Consider the following 20540-nt stretch of genomic DNA (forward strand, 5'->3'; position numbering starts at 1 on the left):
CCATCAGACTTGAATTGTCAATAATTTCAGCTTCCAGTTTTTTTTTTTTAGTTACCTGCTTGACTTTAAGGAAAAGCTCCCTCCATCGTCCATTCAGGAGGAGGAGCTGCTGCTTGAGCTCAAACGACACAGTCTCGTCACACGTCTCGATAAGAAAATTCCCCGCGTCGTTCATGGCGGCGTGCTGATCCATCCAGTGGCTGTGATTCCTGAAGAACTCCTGCAAGGGAAAGCGGGGGAGAGATGAAGAGACAAGCAGAGGCGATTAGAGAAACAAAGAGAGCTGGTTAAAAAAAAAAAAGAAAAGCTTACGGCTTAGCAAAAGAAGTAGACATGCAAATTAAGAGGAAACAAAGACGGCAGACGAGTGGAAAGATGACAGCTCATCAAAAAATGAGACAAAGTCTTGGATTTAATTGAAGAATCAATAATAGTAATTAGCTGACTAATCCAAAATGTGTCATCCGCATTGTCAAGCCAAAGCGATAAATTAAATATCCTCAGCGCGTCAATGATTTCATTTCATACCTGCTGCTCCGAAATTGGACAAAGGAGACTCGTCGTACCTGCTTAGTGTTTTCCGGCTGTCTTAGGGCTCCCTCGGCGTCCTCCAGCCAAGCTTGGAAAGAGGCCACCGTGGAAACGTAGCGATCCCAGTTGGACAGCACCTCCTCGAGCATGCTCCTCACGCTGCGCACTTCCATGGACAGGCTCCTCCACTGGGCCGCCACATCCCGCACATGCCGGCAGACCCCCGTCTCTCCTTCATCAGCTAGAGGCGGGCGAGTTTAAAGTTGAAGTCAATATTATTATAAACCAAATTGACTAATTGTGACAAGGCCTTGGCTGGAGACAACACACTGAAGCCTTTCTCTCTTGAGCTGACTTGTTCAGCTCTCGCATGGCCTCCAGCTAGACACAAACCCTTAAAACGTAATCACGAAACTAACACGCTCGCTCAGTTTTTTGGCGCCCGGAGATGTGCAGAAATGGAGCAGCCTCCCCAAACTAGCAAATGAGGGTAGTATTCCCCACTGAGCAGGTGGTGGAAGCTCATTTAGAGGTTTTGCCTGCAGACGTGGAAGCAGATAGCTGAGATTCTTGTAGCCATGCTGACGACGAGGGGGGGCGGCTGTGATATTGTACGTTTTCATTTCGTTCCATCATAATTAAAACCAAAAATGAAAACACACAAATGCACTACAAACGATTTGCTTTGTTCACCTGAGCTGTCAGCGCTGATGTAAACCTCCGCAGCTCTTTTCAATGACTGGTATAACGTCTTGTAACTTTCAAAGAAATACTGCTTCTCCACAAAAACCTAGTGGAGACAGAAACAATAATAGTTTGTACATTTTCTAGCAAAACGGGATGGATGAAATGATCTCGTTGGGGCTTACGACATAATCGCGTAGCATCTGTTCCACAGATTCTTGTCGGCCGTATTTGACGATCCAGGATTTGAGCTTTGATTCTGCCTGCGTGAGAAAAGCCTCCATGCGGTGTTTGTGCTTCAGGAATTCCATCTGAGCCAGCTGGATGTTGCAAGATGTGGAGATGAAATCCAACCTAGGAGAAAAAAAAATGGTAAATTGAAATTGCTTACATACAATATTTAGGTAACCTTTTCATCCGAACCTCTCGGCCATGTCTTGCAGCTGCTCAGGTGGCACAGAGACGCCATCGATACTTCTGTCCTTATGGATCCTTTGGAAGACCTGCTGATGACCCTCAAGGCTCTTCAACACCTCCTGTGAAGTCAATCAACACAATTAAAACAACTACCGTGAGTCATTTGCGTGTTGTGTTGGTCAACCTCGCGTCGTTCCAAGGCTTTGCTGACGGCTGCCCCGTCGCTGATTTCGACATTTTGTCGCAGGGCTCCTTCGGTGTGGTGCAGCCAGGCTCCGAGCGCGTCCAAAGGAGCGGGAAGGGACGTGTCCAGCACCAGATGCCAGTCCAGGAGCTAAAATGCAAATAGCATGTGATTAATTGTGCATGATTTTCATGTGTCTTTCCTCACCCTGTTGGAGATCCTTTCCCAAGCTTGTTTGACCAGAGCCTGATCTACTGTCAACATTCCGTCCTTCTGCGTGGACTTTAAGGAATCTTCCATATGCTTCCTCCGCATCTCCAGCTGCACGCGAAGACTCTTGAATAACTACACAAAATAAATATGGATGTTTGTTTGCATGTATTTTACTTGACTTTATTGTTTTTTTTTACTGTTTCATTTTACTTTGCTCGATCAGCAAATTATAATGCACAGTGAAGGGTGTGGTGAAAACGAAACTTATGCCTCGGCTTGGCGGAATAAGCCAGACAGACTGAAAAAATGACGGGGCTGTCGTCTGATCCCCTCACTGTAATGCCAAAGCAGATTAAGCTAATAATGGGAGTGACTGTGGCCAGTGCGCCCACTCCAAACCACACACACACACACACACACACACAGAGTGTACACTCTGACCTGATACCGCAGAGCGAGATTGGCCTCGGTCTCCTGGGCGTGTAGCGCGTCTTTCTCCAGCTGCTCCAGCCACATTTTAAACTCCCTCAGGCTCTTTCGTTGCTCTCTCTACAGGAGGTTGACACGGGGGGGTGAAAGATTAAGGAGAATATGGATATGGAAATTGCCGCAAAATGGGAGAAATGAAAAGCAGACAAAGACAACCGAGGAGATAGGCGAGGGGGGGATAGATTGATGAGAGGACGGAGGCGGGAAAGGATGAAAGTGTTGGCGTTAAAAGTGCGTTACTAATCCTGTGTGGTTCTCTGTTGGACAAAATGTCAAAACAGGCTACTTTGTCTCAGATCCCCTACCGGGATTTCAAGTCGCCATGACGATAATACGGTCGATTCAGCTTTATCATTTTTTCCTGTGGGAAGCCAGTGTCGAACTTAATGACATCTTAATCCTAAATTAATTCTAACATCTTTATTTTGTCCAACACTTTACTTTGTGATTGCTCCTATAGAAACAAAGCCTCCCCTCCAAAAAAAAAAAAAAAAAAACCTTAAATGCATATCATGCCAATGCCAGAGGCTTCCATTGCCATGCTAATGGAACCAAGTGGGAACACGAACACAAAAGCTAATATGACATCTTGTCATTCTGGAATCAGAGCTGGGGAAAACCCGCAGGCCTGACATCAGATAAGAAAGCGTCTGGGAGTGGGAGGGATAAATGATGACATCAACGTCCTCCTACCTCCAGCATTTCCTCGATATCGCGAGGAGCGACGAGGCCATGCTGCGGGATAGACGCCTGCGTGACAAGCAACGAGACAAGGACAGCTGTCACCATGCCAGCCAGACACCAAGCAGGGAGCAAATGGTTGTTCTATATTTAGCCTTGAAATGGCAAACGTCACCACCGATGTGTTACGCTGACATTTGGCGGGAAAGACAAGGCGTGTGAAGAGAAAATGACATCACTGTGACAGCTGTTTACCTCCTCATCTTCATCTGCCGCTGGTCCCTCTGAGGCACCGCGCTCTCCGTCAGGATGGCGCTTCAGGAACTGGGCCACGTACGTCATGATGGATTTCTCGTCCGGCTTGTCTACGTCCACATCTGACAAAATGACGTCCGCGGAACGTAATCAGACATCAAGCAGATATGAAATCAACCTTCAGCGCTACGGAGCCAAATCGTCTTTGGACTATTTTCCGCTGTGGTGAATGCCGCGGACCTTAATTACGCTGATGTCAGGCTTGATTTGTCAGCGTTTATTCTGGAAATCTGGCATGAGGGGGCACAGATGGTTAGGCAGCATGAACGCTAATGTGATGTTCAAGCTGACACACATCATTTGACTCTTTAGTTTACTTAACAATTGGTTTTGCATTGACTCACTCATGCGGGGAGGAAAAATAAAAAGGTGACAGGTTAACAATTTAATTCTAATTTAATAAGGGCTTGGAGACGCAGCGATTTCAGCGATCAAGTCGGAAGAATCTGTTAAATCGTATTTTGAGGGATCAAGAAAATATCGAAGGAAATGTGACGTACCCTCAGGGTCAAGAAGTTGTGCGATGCCTAACTGCGTTTCGGCTAACAGAAAAGCTTCTCGCAGATTTTCTCGGTTGGAGTGTCTTCTTGAGTGCTCCATGTCTACTAGATTGGGCCGAAGGGCGTGGATGATGGCAAGGAAGGCTAAGCCACTTCGCCAACTGGGACCAAAGTCTTTCACTTCGATTCCCAGACGCCTAGGAATGAGAATTTATTAGATTGGGGTTTTAACAATACTTTTTTTGCAGACTACGCACTTGGTGGCTGTCTGTTGGACCCATCTGAGGAGGGCCTTTCTAACGCCGCCGTGTACAGGTGGCAGAGGCTTCTTCTTGATGGGCGGGCTGGCGTTCTCGCTTCCGCTAGCCGAGCCGTTCAGTGAGGAGGAGCTGCCCGACGAAGCTTGGATTAGTGGGAGACTGCAGGTTAGCTCCTCGATCTGCAGTGGGTGAGGAGAAAAAAAAAATATCAGGTCGATTTCATTTTGTGTTTCCTTCATTTGCAAAATGGATTGAATACCTGGAAATAGAGGATGATAGTCCACACCAAACCCAAGACGATCGACGGTCGACCGTCTACAATATCTGTCGAGTTGATGTTCACCAGTTTGATCTGCATAAAAAAAAAAAAAACACACTATATTGTAATATGCATTCAGACTGCATTCTGATTACTTGGCAAAATCTCACAGCATGGACACATTTATAAACACTGTGAGATGGAATAGGAGGGAAATGTTGGGTTGATAAACTTAGCTAGCTAAGAAAGCACATATAAACAAAGACGGTACTGACCGGTGATCCCCTGTAGGCAGACTAGAAGGCAGAAAATGAAACGTAAAAAACGGCTCTCAAGATGTGTTTGATGAAAGACGGACACCTTGTAGAGCGTGTGATGATACATTTTCTATATCCTCACACAGAGCATTACAGAGGCGCGGCAACACAACAGGTAATAAGCGACACTTCAAGTGGGGGAACACGGAGGGTCGGGTCAAGTGAGGGTAATCTCGGGTGCTAGAAGGGGGTCAGTGTGGTGATCCTGATAAGAAAAGCACAAGTTCATAATGGAAACCACAGCAGGTTATTTGGCCGGCATTGGGATTTAGTTGTAAAAATATATACCTTCATAAGATTTATCTATAAATAGGTCTAACTAATCATATTTTCACATAAATATTAAAACAAAAATCTTGTGAGAACAGGCATGAGATTATATTATTTAGGCTGAACATAAATACAGTCTAGACATACATTGGATTTCCACGCAGTGTGTGTTTACATTTAATTTGAAACATTGGATTTATACACACACACACAAACACACAAACAGACACACGCACGGAGACTGCTGACGTCTGATCTCCAAGTTTGCAGATTACTGGTGTAGGATTTATGGTTTAACCCTGTCACACTCGAGGAAGAGGGGAAATCAATGTCTTTGCAGAAGCTTGCATGGCTTTATTTAGATAGCCGAGGACGGACGAGACAGCAGGGGAGGCGGGGGGAAGCCTTGAATTTGTGTGACTGATCTCACTGAAGACGCAGTTTACTGAAGCGGTTTGTAATTAGTTTATGTAATTGGGCGCATGACGCCGGCAAGCTGATTGCCGTGTTGGGCGAGAGGGAGAAACGTCTAGAAGCAGGTGGGTCTAGAACCTCTGTCTCACAATTCACCACATAGTGTTTTTTAAAATATATTTATTTTATTTATTCATTTGTTCATTTATTTATTTATTTATTTGTTTATTTTTTTTGGTAGCAGAGTCAACATGAACACGTCTGACTGTATCGATTTCAGCAGGTGCAGCTACAGAGAAAGCGGCGAGGTAAGAAGTTAAAGGTCAAGCTTGCTTTCCACGTTTGCACCCACGAGGCTGTTAGTAAAAAAAAGAACAACAACAAGAGGAACAGCTAAGATAAAAAGAAGAGCCCATCTCCTACCTTCCTACCCTGGAGGAAGTTGAGAGCGGTGCCGATGTTTGCAACCCAGTGGATTCGCTTTAGCTTCCTGCCCTGCTCACATGGCTACAGGGGACAACAAGGGGTGGGGTTCAAAGACACAACACATATTGAGGCAAATGCAAAAAACAAAGAAGACATTCTTTAGCATTGTAGCAAAACATTGTAGTAAAAGCATTCATTCGGTTCCAGTCCAATCCAAACTGCACACTGATCAATAGAACACACATCACTTCCACCTGAGGCAATATTGACACAAGTAAGCACCAAAAGCTATTTGGTGTGTGTGTGTTTTGACCAAACTCTTCTGTGTCCTTGTAAATCTGCCGTTTTCCATTCACTCAAACATCCTAGTAAGAGCAAATCAATGCTCATTTCCACGTGGAAGCGAAGAATGCTTCACGTTCACATGCGCTTCATTAGATTAGATTAACACGCACTCGCACAACTCGATGCATTCCAAGGCCTCACCAATTTTTGGCCAGAGAGCACCTCCAGCAAGGCGAGCAGCTTCACGCCGTCCTTGATATCCTCAAACAGATCCGTCACGACTAGAGGCGGAATACGCTGTCAAAAAGAACAGAACATAAATTTAGATTTCAAATACCCTTGTTTTTATACGATCCAGTTATCAACATTTTTGAGGATAAAAAATGTTGCTGTTTTTTATAGTCGGGCGTATGTAAGCCAAAGTCAAGGGAAAAAACTGGATAGACTTCAGTTCCTAAAGTCTTTTTATAAAGTCCATCAAACTCTGAATAAAAGCATTTTTGGGGGGCTAATATCCTGGCTGAGTGGTAAAAAGTCCAACTGCCACATTAGACGACATTAATTTCAATAGGAAATCCTCCTACGGATGTACTTGGAGCCCCAAAAGCGTTTTTTTTTCTCCCCCCCAATGTAGCGTATGTGTGTGATAAGTGGAGTCAGTGAGGGGCTCAGCGGGGCTCTGAGTGGGGTCTTCAAATCCTAAAATATGCTGATGATGTCAAACCGGATCCCCCTTCTCATTGACTCTCTCGCTAACCTTTCAGACTAGAGAGGCGTGGAAAAAAAATCCACATATCTCTAGTTTTTTGCCGACGCCACATCAAGGATTTCTCTTAGAGTGCAGTCACATGGGGGGGGCAGAATAGCTCACCATTCACAGGGAGATTAGCAGTGTGTGTGTGTGTGTGTGTGTGTGTGTGTGTACCCATCAAGTGGATGTGCAAGAGAGGCATAATTGCACAGAAAAAGAGTGGCAGCGAGACAGATGAGAGAGGATGGAGTGAAACAAAAAAAATCCACACCCCCAAGCCTCACAAAAAATTAATTAGTTCAACACAGTTAAGGCTTTTCTTCTAATGTCATTTCACGCCTTTGCTTATTAAAATACACAGAAAAAAACCCGCATGGGTGCCTCCTTTTAAAAAAAGACACCACACAAGAAGAAAGGGTGAAATCAACCCGTGGGGTAATTGAAGTTAAATTTACCTTTTGGGGCTTGATGATCCCGAGGCTAATGAGGGTATTTGGGGATAATTACAAAAATAAGAAAGTAATATCCATTTCCTCTGCTGAGCTACATGACCAAGACCACCCCAAAAAAATAAATCAAGGGTCTTAATGAGCTAATTACACATGAGTGTCTGGTGCCGTAATTGATTGTGTGCGGAGGGACTCGGGGACGGCGGCTTCTTGTTTGAGTCCCCTGAAACGCTCCACTCGAGACGATTCTCAAGAATCAACAGTGTGGAGGAAACAAGAAAAAGCTTTTCCAAAGTCATCTAACGTCCCATTGTCCCTTTCATAACATATTTGGCATGTGAATATGGATCTTTTTTTTTTTTTTCTCCACTGAGATGAGATGACTGCAGGTCTTAAAGAATTGGCTGCATGTATGCATCATTATGATGATTTGGGCCTAAATCTGAGGGCCACCCTGTGGGGATGCACATTTCTGCCAAGGCCAATTTTAATAGCTTCTTGGACCAGGTAGTTGTTTTTGATTTTTTTTTTTTTTTTTTTGCATAATTTTGCTTCACAAAAGGGAATTTCCAGCATCACCCAAACACAGACAAAAAATAGCACAAATAGCACAACTGTACTTAATAGAGCTCATATGTCCATGTTTGGGAGGTTAATGAAAAAACTTTCCCAATCACTTGGCTGTGTAACCTGAGAGAAGACTCAGTGTGACTGAAGCTGTTTAGCGAAGAAACGCCTCAGCGACGACGCAACCTCTGCTGCTGACATCGGCCACTCGCTAATTAAGCTTTAACCGTCTCGGAGGGGATTTGTCAGAACGCAAAGTTGGGAGCACGTTCGATGGATTGCAACCCCCCACCACCATCACGCCAGCGCCATGCGGGGGGGCTTCCTGAAACTACACTTGTCTGAATATTATTAAAATGGTGCCTAGAGATACAAGTTTCATTTGTTCCAGGACCACACTCAACTAAAAACACAAATGATATTACTCAGTTAATAGAAATGATTAACATACATATTATATATAATATATATTATATATATATATATTGTAGCATTATTCACTCCAGATTTCATACTTTGCTCTCATACGAGTGTGCACGTGTACTTAATAATGTGACTTAACTTAATCTGGTGAACTGCTAAGTATAATAAGACTCATTAATCATCTTTGTGAATTTGCCGTTCTCACACGCTGAGATATCTTTTGTTATACCTGTGGAGTTTGAGGGAAAAAAAAAAGTGAGGGGGGGTAGTTGGTAAAAAGCCCCCCGAAAATCCCAGTAGCCTCGGCACCCCCCTCAAAGCCATGTCTCAACTCAACTCACGATTAATCACACAGCTTTAGGCGGTGAATTAAAAGACGGTGATAACTGGTAGTGGCCTAATCATCTGCATAGCCAAGGGCGTGATCTATCCCTCGGAGAGCCGAGTTCAACCAACTGTTAAAGCTCCTCTGTCTATCTCAAATCCTCTAACAACTTAATGGCGTCTCCAGGAACTTTCTGAGTTTTTTTTGTCTCCCCATTAGAAGACCTTCATTCACCTTCTCTTGCTGCTCATCAGGGTGTTTTTTTTTTTTTCTATGACATTTCACCTGACTACTTAGTATAGCCACGGTACCGCCAGTGCAATCAACCCGATGGAACTTGAATTGATGGCAGCCACAATATTAGGTACACTCAGCGTTTTGCTTCCAATCTACTCAAGAATTCCTAAAACTTGGCAAAATAAATAAACCATGTGTTTACCTTATGTGTCATTAAAAATTCAAGCACTTCCTATATACTATTTGGCTGTGGATAATTTTCCGCCGGCGTGATCCCGAAGCGTGAGATTTCATATTACGTCAAGGTTTATTCCCCGCAGGGCGCTTTTCAAATGAATTTTCTGCATCACGCCGCCACGGCTCAAGGTCTCCACAGCTGTCTGAGTCCAATAGGAAGGAATACTTCATTGTGTTCAAGTATTTGTCTGAGCTTATTAAGCTAAAAAAAAAATCTTATCCGGAAGCATTGAAATTGGTAAGGAGTGTCAGTAGGTTATCAATTCTTAAATGACAAATGTTAGCTTGCAGGAACAAAGAAGTCGATTGTGTTAATTGCTGTAATGTGAAAGTGGTAATTACAGTGGAAAGCTTTCCTTGCAGCCAATTGAGAGTGAGAGAAAGAAAACAATAAGAGGCACCACACACAACTGTGTGTGCGTGTCTCTCGGTTGTGTGTGTGTGTGTGTGTGTGTGTGTGTGTGTGTGTGTGTGTGCGTGTGTTGGCTGAGCTGCCTGGTCCCATGACCGGCTCAGCAATGTGTTTTGAAAATGGAGCAAATGTCAACGCAGGCAAAGCACTGAAAAGAATGGCAAGTTGGATTGAAAAGGAGGACGCGGGTGTGTTTGTTTGTGTGTGTGTGTGGGGGGGGGGGGGGGGGGGGGGGGGGGGGCAACAATGCAGGTTGTGCAGCTTGCAGTGGCAATCAAACCCAATCTTACCTTTGCCAAGTGGGAATTGATCCATTTGGTGAATGTCCTCTTCTGCACAGACTCCTGCTCGTCTGTAAATCAGAGGCAAAATAGTCGATTAGAAACAAAGAGGAGAATAAAGTTTGACTTGCCGGCACGTGTGGCGACGCAATATCCTTGAGATCTCATCAGCGAAAGAGGACCGGGAGTTCCTCCACTTTAATGAATATGCTGACAATTTGATTAAACTCAAGTTGGTTAGTGGGTCACTGAGTATGGCGGGCATTCAGGTGTGTGTGTGCGTGTAGCTTTTCATTCATAAATGATAATGCAGATGGGCACGTTTCAACGAGCCAGTGAGCAGCTCCCTCCTGGATGAATTTCTCTCTTGACCTGATCAAATATTGATACGCGGTAATATCGGGAGGGGAAATGAGAATAATGTCAGCCACCTTAAAGAAAGAACACGCGTGACGGAAGGAAAATTGGCACCCGCGTGTGTGGCGCAGTCAGTGGGGACGAGGTGACTTTGAGCTCCCGCTGGCATCCGTTCAATATGTATAAAAGGCAAGCTCAGCAAACGAGCCCGCAAGCGGCATTTCAACACACTTGATTAGCTTCTTGGGCTGCATGGCTCTGTATCGTTAGTCCAATCAACGGCGGCCTGGCTCTTATCTTAATGAAATATCATTGAGGTCTGTGCTTTGTTGTCCTGGCGGCTGCGGTTGCTGTGGTAACAAAGCCACAAATTGGAGGAAGTGAAGGTACAAACTCACGTTGTACAATGTACACAAACAAATCGATACATATTAGAGGCTTTTTTTTTAATGAGTTGAAATACCGTGACCGCATTCAGGCTTATTTATTTTGGCTTTTTTTAGTCTCTCCTTTAAATGCAACACTTTTCCCAAATAGACTACTATTAGGTTAAAAGATAAATGACGTGTTGTTGTTTTTTAAATTGGGTGGGTGAGGGAACCGATTTGTTGCATTTCCATTCATTTCAATGTGAAAAGTTGATTTGTGATATGAACCTGGTCATGGACCGACAGCACCACTGTACTATGACATAATTGTATCACTTGTGCAACATTCAAACTGTTACTTAAAACAGCCTGGACCAGCTTTTTTTCCCCCATAGGTCCATTATGAGAATTATGAGTTTTGCATGTTAAATAGTGCACGTTTAGGTGTGCGATGCCTTGCTTAAGGGCACCACCAACACTGCAGACTGGCATCCCTCCAATGGCTCCTCCTAATTAACATCTGAGTCGCTCACAGTGGCTCTCCAACCTGCCATCTCTTAAGACTTTACAGATGGAGCTCCTGCTGTACATCCCCTTTAAATATATGTGAAGCCACCCCACAGCTGAACAAATATCTTCCCCACGGGGGAAGACTTAAGACTCACATGAACCCACAAACACTCAGAGAGTTCCAAAAGTATTTGGACAGTAGTGATTTCTGGGGATGTTTTTATTTTGCCACCAACACTTCATAAAGAAATTGTGACTAGACTTCCCACAAATTAAAATCCAGCATTATTATGGAGGAATATTCTGTAACGAGTATGCGGTACACTGCAGTGGCACACACACACACACACACACACGCGCGCATGCTGAGAGCGGCTTACACACTCACCACGGAGGTAGAGGTAGAAGCCAGTCACGAGATTGAAGGGTAACTTGTTTTTGGAGGAGGTATCGTCCTCCCCTCGTCTTGCCATGTCGTACCGTGGACTGCGCCGCTCATGGCATAGTCGGGAGGACATCCTCCCCCCAAAATCAAGGGGGGGACTACAATTTGCCCTTGCTGCTAACTCTTCCAGGAGCTCCTTAGAAAGTGTTTCTTTGAGACTGATTTTTAATGTCCTCTTGTCGTGCTATTTCCTTCCTGCCGAGCAGCTCAAGAGAGTCGGAAAAGTGTGTGTATTTGTGCAGTGCAGTACCGGCTTGCCTCAGCATCAATCTTTCACTCTCTTAACACCTCAGCCCCTCCCTCCTCACTTCACACTGGTGGTACCAAGCGCGCCCTTCCCTCCACTGCACGGCCAATCACAAGGCGTGATGTCACGGCTGCATTTAAGGGCACCGCTGAGCTGGTTGGGATGCGCACACACACACATACACTCACATGTCGCTCACAATGGGAGCAAAAGTGCAGGAATTCCCCCGCAACACGCCGCCGTCTTCATCTAAGCAGACGGCGAGCACAGCTCCCGGCAGGCTGGCAGCTTTCTTGTGCACACAGCCTGCAGGGGAGCACGCGAGCACCGGGACGCTTCTGCCGTCTGATCTTCCGCTCAAGTCTGTTCAGAGACTGTCGGCTTTCATCCGTTCCTCACATGAAGTGTTTTTACTGGAGAGACCGGGCTAAGCAGAAACGAAACAGCCACTTAAACAACAAAAGGATACTGAATGAGCCTAATTCAAGATTTATAGGCAGAATATGCCTATAAAGTTGTCTTTTTGGCTCGACAAGGTGTGTAACATATGTGAGAAGAATAAATACAGGCAGTTAAACAGTCACCTGTTTTTTTAGGTTTAGTCATATGACCTTAGCAAGCAAAGCCGTGATTGGTCGTTACCTGAGACCTGAGCAACAGTTGTCATTTATAGTGAGTGACAAAATGGCTGCTCCCTAAAAACGGATGGATTTTGATGCTTGATCCCTAACTGGCTAATTTGTCTATATTCACAAAGAATTTAAAAGTAATCTTTTTAACTGGAGTTTATCCCAGACAAACATTGAGACTTACATTAGCTCTCTGAGGTTCCACTGGGAAAAATAGTCACTACTTTCAACTATTGTCATCATTCTTTTCAATAACCTTCCTGGGCTTTTTTTGGCCCTCACACATTAGCAGTGTGATGCAATATCATAGAACAAAAGCTCCTCCTTGAATTCTCCCATTCAAAGTCTACAAAAGCAATATGCACGCAGATCGCACTTGGTCTTTAATCTGCCTTAAAGATGAAAGACCATTTATCACAAGTGTGATTTTTTTCCCCCTCCTTTTGTTCTTTTGGGTGACCCCGCCCCAGTGCCCTTACACACGCAAGGCATTTTAATTATGAAAGTCATCAATAACCAATGGCACCTGTCATCTGCTATCTGTCTGCTGATTATCGGATTCTCGCCGGTTCACACAGCCACTCTTTTCCCCGTTCCCACTATGACATATTTTTTGTGGCATTTAAATAATAAAACAGGGCTACACAATGCGCTGTCCGTGGTGCTGAAACCAACAGCGCTTCATTAATGGTCTGCTAATGATTTAAAAAGACACAACTAGAAACAAGAGAATCATATTTTGTCAGACAATCGCTCCAAGAATCTAACAGACAGCCTCCCCGAAGAAGCTAACTGATAAGAAAAACAACCTCGGGATAAAATCGCAACAAGAAGGCGGCGTCGCCGTGGCAGCAGAGCGAGAAATATGAGCGGGCGTGTACACACACACACACACACACACACACACACACACACACACACACACACACACACACACACACACACACACACACACAAACAGACAATCGCTTCCCCTTTTCTAGTGTCCTACATCAGAATAAACCAACAGAGGCCCTTTAGGCTGCAGCCCTCTGGAGTGTTGTGCTGTTGTTTTAACGGCAGAAAAGTGAGAAGGAGTGTTGAGCTCGATGAGAAGCTCAGCTGGTTGCTGGTTCTGGATTCCTAATGGACAGCCTGGCAGATAGTGGTGGGGGGGTTCAATGTGGGTCAGCGCGGTTAACGTCTGCAGGGCAGCGAGGCTACGTGAGGAACAGACGCTTTTCGACTATTAAAAAAAAACACAGGTGGGGGGGTAGCTTCTTCTTTTGTTGTTTTCATTCCACCCAGAGGGTGTTTGGATTGGAATCCTTAGCAGCAAAAGCCTCTTATTCAATCTCATCAGGGGCACAGTGCCTCCTTGAGGACATCGAAAGGTTTGTTTGGAAGCAAGTGTTTTCAGAAAGAAGAATATTCGAAGAACTAGTTGCTGTGTGTTGTGCCATGCGACTAATGTGCTAATATGTGCTCAACAGAGGGCAGTAGACACCGATCGAGCTACAAATGGCGCTGGTGTGAAGTGACTCACAGATGATGCAGGTGTGAATGGCGGTGGTCATAATGACCGAGTGTCACTAGAACCAAACAAAGGCCCACAAGGGTCTCAGTGCGGTGCTAATGCATCTTCCTCTCCAGCGGAACATTAATGGAGCATGCCCGTTACAGCTATCATGTGCTAAATGGGCACGTTTGTTATCCACTGTACAAAATGATTACAGTCTTTTATGCTTGCCTCAACATTCCGGTTCTTCTCTTTCAACCCCACAATGGCTCGTTAAAAATAAAAAAAAAACCTCTTCTCTCCACTTCCTGCCAGAGCTCTTAAATGGCAAAGTGTGACAAAAAAAAAGACCCTCACCACTTCCACTCAACCCATTCAGCCTCAACATTCGCAATCCCACTTCATTTGTGCCCCCAACGCCCAAGTACAAGAGGCGGAAATCTAAATGGCGGCCCATTAGCATGGCTAATTACATTTCAGAAATCATCACGCACATGTTAAAGAGGGTGAGAAGAAATGGGGGGGGGGGTATAGCACACAAGTCAAAGTGATTATCAAAACAAGCACCGGCATTCCCTTTTCACCAACAGATGTGCTGAGGAGTCACTAACAAATTATGTCCAAATAAAAAAAAAAAACATGAAAGCCTGGCTAACAATAGTGCCATTAAAAAAAAATGCCACCTGCAGCACACACATATCAAATATAAATATAATATAAATATAACATCAAATTCACAGGAATCATCTAGCAGTAAGCACTTTTAAGGATGCAATTTTGTTGAAATACATGTATAAAAACATTAGATATATATACTCTATAAATGTAATGGAGTGTGTGTTTGTGCGTATGTGTGTGTGTGACTGGGTCAGACAGTCTAAGCTCTTTATCCAGGTTCAGCAACCGGCCCAGCACATATTAGAGGGACCACTAAGTAAGCGAAAGCGCAGGCATCAGCAGCACTAACAGAATCACCGCGGCTGCTGCGGTAAATTCAGTTACCGTGAAAGAGATTTTTTTTTTTTTAAGAAGTCATAATTAAATCCAGCTAAATCCAGTCATATCTGACACTGGATACATCTTTTGTCTTAGCAATCATCATTTTTTTTTTAATACCCTAAAACAAATATGTTTTTTGAATAAATACATTTATTAATTACTGAATACTATTCTAGGAGCTTTGCAGAGTACTGTCAAGTCAAAGTCCCCAAAGTCCCAATGATCATCGTCACACACACATCTGGGTGTGGTGAAATTTGTCCTCTGCATTTAACCCATCCCCATGTGATTTTGATCCATCCCCTGGGGGAGAGGGGAGCAGTGAGCAGCAGCGGTGCCGCGCTCGGGAATCATTTGGTGATCTAACCCCCCAATTCCAACCCTCAATGCTGAGTGCCAAGCAAGGAGGCAATGGGTCCCATTTTTATAGTCTTTGGTATGACCCGGCCGGGGTTTGAACCCACAACCTTCCAGTCTCAGGGCGGACACTCTACTACTAGGCCACTGAGCTGGTCAAATAATAAAATGAAGGATTTAAAAGTGCGCCTGAAAGACCAAGAATGACTTTCCTACCCACAAAGTCATACATGCTGGAATTGAGACAATATCTGACCAGCTCAGAGGTCAGGGCGCCACCTCTATTTCAAAAACTTGCTCAATAAAGCGCCAGTGGCCAAATTTCCAACCATCCAATCACTCGGTGACAGTCCAAAAATAAAAAGGGGGAAGGAGGTGCCTGGGCGGGAAAGATAAGAGTGAGCATGTGAGTCAAAGTATTAGGGAGAGAGGGAAACCAGATTGGGTGTCCGGATGCTATCTTGCCAGCACATTGTGCATTGTACGTTCATCAAAACCATCTGCCACCCCCATCTTGACACGCAACATCGCAGATAAAAAGAAATTCAGGGGAACTGTATCACTGCATCGGCGTAGCCCGGAGATGTCATTTTACTTGATCGAAGGCAACTTTTGGAATTGCACAGTGACCAAAATTTGATATTAATATAAATGAAATTAATTGTACCTGTTAATACAATACGTGACAACCTATCATTGAGATTCCTACCGGAGAATCTCAAAAGTCGATTCAGTCTATTACCTGACGACCCGAGTGATGCGTTCTTGTGTCTCCAGCCTTGAATGGCTGTCAGGCTCAAAGAGATTCCAATCTGATAAGCATCATGAAATGTCACTGAGAGACTCCATTGGATTCCACACAATGGGGATCGCACATGCCAAAAAAGAATGTGGACCTTGCATCGTGCCTTGTGGAATACCACTAGTTTTTTTCAGCTGTTGCGGGAGGAAAATGTATCATTCATGTTAAGTATGATACAAAGAAAGATTGACAAATAGAATCTTGCGGAGCGCTAAAAAATGCTACAAGGTAACAGTACAGCATGGGAAGTAAATGACTAGCAGAAAACTAGTTTTGGAATTAGTACAACTGGATGTCAACCAGTGGTCTCGGAGTTGAAAAGAAACAAATAAGAGAAAGCTGCAAAGTGATGATCAGCAACATGGGTCATAACACATAAGTGCAAGTCCAAGGCTCGATGGCTTGGTTTGAATGCGATGGTGACCTTCAAGCCTGCTCATGCTGCGTACACGTCCAATCGCTCGGCTAAATGCTTCACTCCCAGCGGAATAATCAAGGCCTAAAAGATGCATCAAAGCCTTTTTTTTTTTTTTTTGGTGTGTTGCCGCCTGCGTGTGAAGCCGCGTGGTGATAAATAGCCAATGTCCCGAAAACAACCGGGCCGGGCTGGCACGGCTCAAGGTGACCGTCTGCTCGGGCCTTCGATGGCTACGGCCGAAAAGCGTCATGTCGCCCCTGGCAACCGGATGGCACCCTGGCCCCGTGCCAGTCGAGGTGGTCTGCGCCAGTTCCGTCGGCAATCAGAGACTGAAGAATTTGGCAGGGTAGGTTTTTTCCTATTCTGTAATATTGTTATTCTGCCCAGGAGGTTTTCATTGTTGTGTTTGTTCGGAGGATTATGAACAAAGTACTACTTCATAAAACCTTACAGTGGGGTGGCCATGAACAAAGACCGATATTTAGCTGTCGAGCCAGGTGAAGCTTTCCTTTTGCAAACCTGGCAAGAAATTTTATTGCTCATCAATTCTACTCCGAATAATTTGCCAAACGGTGAGCTGTGAAGGTGTACAATTTGGGTCTAGTAAAAATTAGTATTGTCAGCCCTGGGCAGAGTTCTCCTCCAAACCTTGTCGATTTGATTTTTCTTAAAATACCTCGCATTGTGCTCATGCCCTTGCCTTCCTCCTCCTCCTCTTCCTCCTCCTCCTCTTCGACCTTTCTGCCAGCACAGCAAGCGGCTCTCGACGCTGCAGAATTTGCTCAAACGTTGTCAATCTGCTTTGCGCAACAAGCCGCCACGGCCTGAATAGATCGGGAGACATCCTTTGCAGACGACTAAATTGGACTGGGGTAAACTTTATCTGCCTGACGGGCAGGCGGGCAGACGTCGCTTAGAGCTAGCGGCGGAAATTAAACGCCTCCGCCACCCACGGGGAGAGAAAATGGGTGAAAAATTGAAATTAGGAGAGATTATTGTTTTTTTCTCACCCCCTGAACAAAAGACACAGAAACAGACAAATTCCTCAGCATATGGAGGAGTTCAGCCTGGGAGGTGTTCAAAGTGGCCTCATCCTTCTCTGCCATATGGTGTCACTAATTGCTGTGTTTCAGTGCAGAGAGGTACAGCAAAAGAGACGGTTGAAGGGAGAAGGAAGGAAAATAGGCCAAAACCTTGGATTGTTTTCATGTCGCATAGCATGATTGTCGGAAGCTTCCAAAAAGGACCCCGAGGGGCGAATATGGCTTATTTCATGCTATCTGCTGTTCCTATGTGGAACATTGGCACAATAGAAAACAGGAGCAAAGTTTGTCATCTAGCGAGTCAGCGTTAAAGGGCATTGGAGAACTCTCAGGTGACATTTGATTCAAGGGGGATGTCAATAAAATATGACCTCATTTAAGAACAAAGGCAAACCCTGACAAAGACTACGTTGACTCTATTTTGCAGTGAATGCAAACCTCAAATAGTAACACTAATGATGTCACGTTATTTTTTTTCCAACACAGCATAGCTGGATAGAAATTAAAATCCAGTTGGTTTGAAAATCGGTTTCCAGTGACTTAATCCCTAGGAATTGTTTATTTGCTATCTTGACGATTCCGCTTTTAAATCATAAGCAGGTGGCTGAACTTTTACAACAGCGAGCTATTATTTTCTAACATTATTTTCATGTGTGGCGAGACAAAAACAGGCGGTCATTACATCACCTGAGGAATGACAGACAGTAATTAAAAAGCCATAAGACTTCCCCATGCGTGCCTGAGCTAATCGACCTATTATGAAAGACATTTTTCTTTAACAAGCCACACGCACTCTGCTGAATTATTTACAACGTATATAATTTAATGCCTTAAAGACGTTAAACGAGGCGCCTGTAGTGTACTGTAAACAGGACTTGATAAATTAGAGCGCATTTTGGTGAAGAGAGGATGGGCGGTTACACATGTCCACATAAATAATGCAACAGTTTCGCACCACCGCTGAGCTGGGCTGGGCTGGGCTGCGCATGAGGCTGTTTCATTTTCACTTAGCGTCTTAATCAAAGTATCTCACTTGTCTTTGAAGAGCACGGAAAGCGGAAAGCCTCTAAAATGAGAAGAAAGCAATTCGAGAGATGCAAAGTGTGCACCCTCACACTACCAAACGGACATTGGTGTTAGTGGCTCTGGCACAACCACCACCTCGCAGGCCCGGTGGGGAGCCGCCATGTTGGACCTCAGTTCCAGTGTCACCTGGAGCCTCTCAAATCCAGTGGCGCTTGGACATTTGAGATTCAGTTGTTCCATGAACACGCTTATAACTAAAAACCAATCATCTTTCCTCACTGAAATGAATGGAAATGCCATTAATTCTTTCCAGTCTAACCCAAACGCTCTCCATTCTACTTCATAAAAAACATATATTGTAAAATCCTTTGAATAATATGCACCCGTGCATAACATGGCTCCCAGTCATTCTTAAAAAGCATTTTTTTTTCTCTGTACTTGGACATACAATTTACTGATATTTCTTATTTTCCGAGTGAATAATATGGACAAATAAAGATTCAAATGAAATGCTTTTAAATCAAGGTTAAAAAACTGTGCTATTTTTCCATACCTATGATCAAGGTCTTTCAAAGTATTTTTTATTTTTATCACCCCGCCAAAAAAAAAAAGATTATTCACAGGATTTTACAGATGTAACAGTGGAGTTATTGTGAGCAAAACTCACGTACAACCTGTCACACGCTCAAGTTCAAATTCTTAAGCAGCTTCCTGTTTTATCGGTGTTGCCAATACCAAAACTAAAGATAGCAACTCACTCTGCGTCAAAAGATTCAAATTTTTGAATGCTTCACAGTAAAAATAAAACTCGTATTGGTGGCGCGAATAACAGCAACATATTTGGTGCAAGAGAAAAAAAGGAAGGAGGTGAATTTGCAGTCAGCATTTTTGCCGCTCTGCTGCGTCATGCCAATGTAGCAGGTCACCTCCAAACCTGCCGCAAGTGGAGAGACAGAGCGCTGTGGAGTTAGCAATTAACGCCTACCTTGCAGTCTCTGCATCACATTGGCAATGTCATGAGGAGCGTCTCTGTAGTGGCGCGGCGATGCCATGCTGCTCCTCCTGCGGGTACCCGCCGCTGGCTCTCAACCAGGCATCATCAACCTAAGCGACCCGCAGAAATATTTTTTAGTTTCGTGTCAGGTTGTTGGTTCCTCCTCAGTTCATGTCTGTTGCAGAAACTCAGACTCGAAGGAGCTCCTCCTCCTCCTGCTGCTGCTGCTGATGCTGCCGATGATGTAAGCATAGCACTCGTTGGCATACGCTGCCATCTACTGTCCAACCAAAGAGGATGTTGCTTGTTCCGTCATGAGGACCAATCAGAGGCCTTGTTTGAACATTTTTAACATAAATGGATGACTTTTATACATTGGACAAAATAGACTCAAATGTATTGTATTTAAAAATACAATAAATTTTGATTTTCAGGGGAATAAGTAAAACTGCACAGAGTGTACAATTTGTACATGAATAAAATGATGATAAATGACATTGTGTCGCTTGGTTGTCATATTGATGTATTTGGCTGGAGGGTACATACCTCTGCAGTGGAGCTCATTCCGATGCAGCGTGGCTCAGGGTGACCTCTAGCGTTGCGGGCCCCTCAGGAGCAGGCAGATGCAGCCAAGGAGAACCGAGTTGCCACTGCAGCACAGGTCAAATCAAAACAGGGGTCAACGCAACGAGTTATCCTCCTGTGACACGCTAACATCACGGCGCTGTTTGCTTATCTAAGAAATGCTTATGCGGAGCTAAAAGCGAAACGGCCGCTACGTTAATCCCCACCACTGCATGCTCAGCAATTTGATGAAGCTTATTAGAAAGTTGTGTGATGAAATTGACTCTGTGCCAAGGAGACAGATGTTGGCCTCAGAACATATTGGAACTAAATGGATTCCACTGGGTGTACCTAAT

At 44.4% G+C, this 20540-nt stretch overlaps 1 protein-coding gene across 10 annotated transcripts in view; it reads right to left on the bottom strand.

Moving 5' to 3' along the window:
* Nucleotides 1-20182, bottom strand: part of syne1a (spectrin repeat containing, nuclear envelope 1a) — a 75929-nt gene extending 55747 nt beyond the window's left edge. For 6 of the 10 annotated variants that reach the window (XM_088361316.1, XM_088361315.1, XM_088361318.1 and 3 more), the window contains exons 1-18: nt 11551-11836; nt 9937-9998; nt 6447-6542; nt 5958-6041; nt 4809-4829; nt 4534-4626; nt 4272-4453; nt 4015-4211; nt 3455-3576; nt 3212-3268; nt 2471-2578; nt 2024-2161; nt 1817-1966; nt 1639-1751; nt 1401-1569; nt 1225-1321; nt 567-772; nt 56-220 (exon numbers count right to left, since the gene is read on the bottom strand). In XM_088361316.1, coding sequence (XP_088217442.1) covers nt 56-220; nt 567-772; nt 1225-1321; nt 1401-1569; nt 1639-1751; nt 1817-1966; nt 2024-2161; nt 2471-2578; nt 3212-3268; nt 3455-3576; nt 4015-4211; nt 4272-4453; nt 4534-4626; nt 4809-4829; nt 5958-6041; nt 6447-6542; nt 9937-9998; nt 11551-11680 — 2190 coding nt within the window. In that variant the 5' untranslated portion in view covers nt 11681-11836. Of the gene's footprint in view, nt 1-55; nt 221-566; nt 773-1224; nt 1322-1400; nt 1570-1638; nt 1752-1816; nt 1967-2023; nt 2162-2470; nt 2579-3211; nt 3269-3454; nt 3577-4014; nt 4212-4271; nt 4454-4533; nt 4627-4808; nt 4830-5957; nt 6042-6446; nt 6543-9936; nt 9999-11550; nt 11837-19611; nt 19731-20166 lie in introns of those variants that run through there. The other 4 variants (XM_088361319.1, XM_088361311.1, XM_088361313.1 and 1 more) reach the window with 3 other exon arrangements.
* Between the last annotated feature and the right edge of the window lie 358 nt (nt 20183-20540).

Source organism: Syngnathus floridae, chromosome 19 (genome assembly GCF_059516105.1).
Source record: "Syngnathus floridae isolate MCC-2025c chromosome 19, RoL_Sflo_1.0, whole genome shotgun sequence".
Taxonomy (NCBI): Eukaryota; Metazoa; Chordata; class Actinopteri; order Syngnathiformes; family Syngnathidae; genus Syngnathus; species Syngnathus floridae.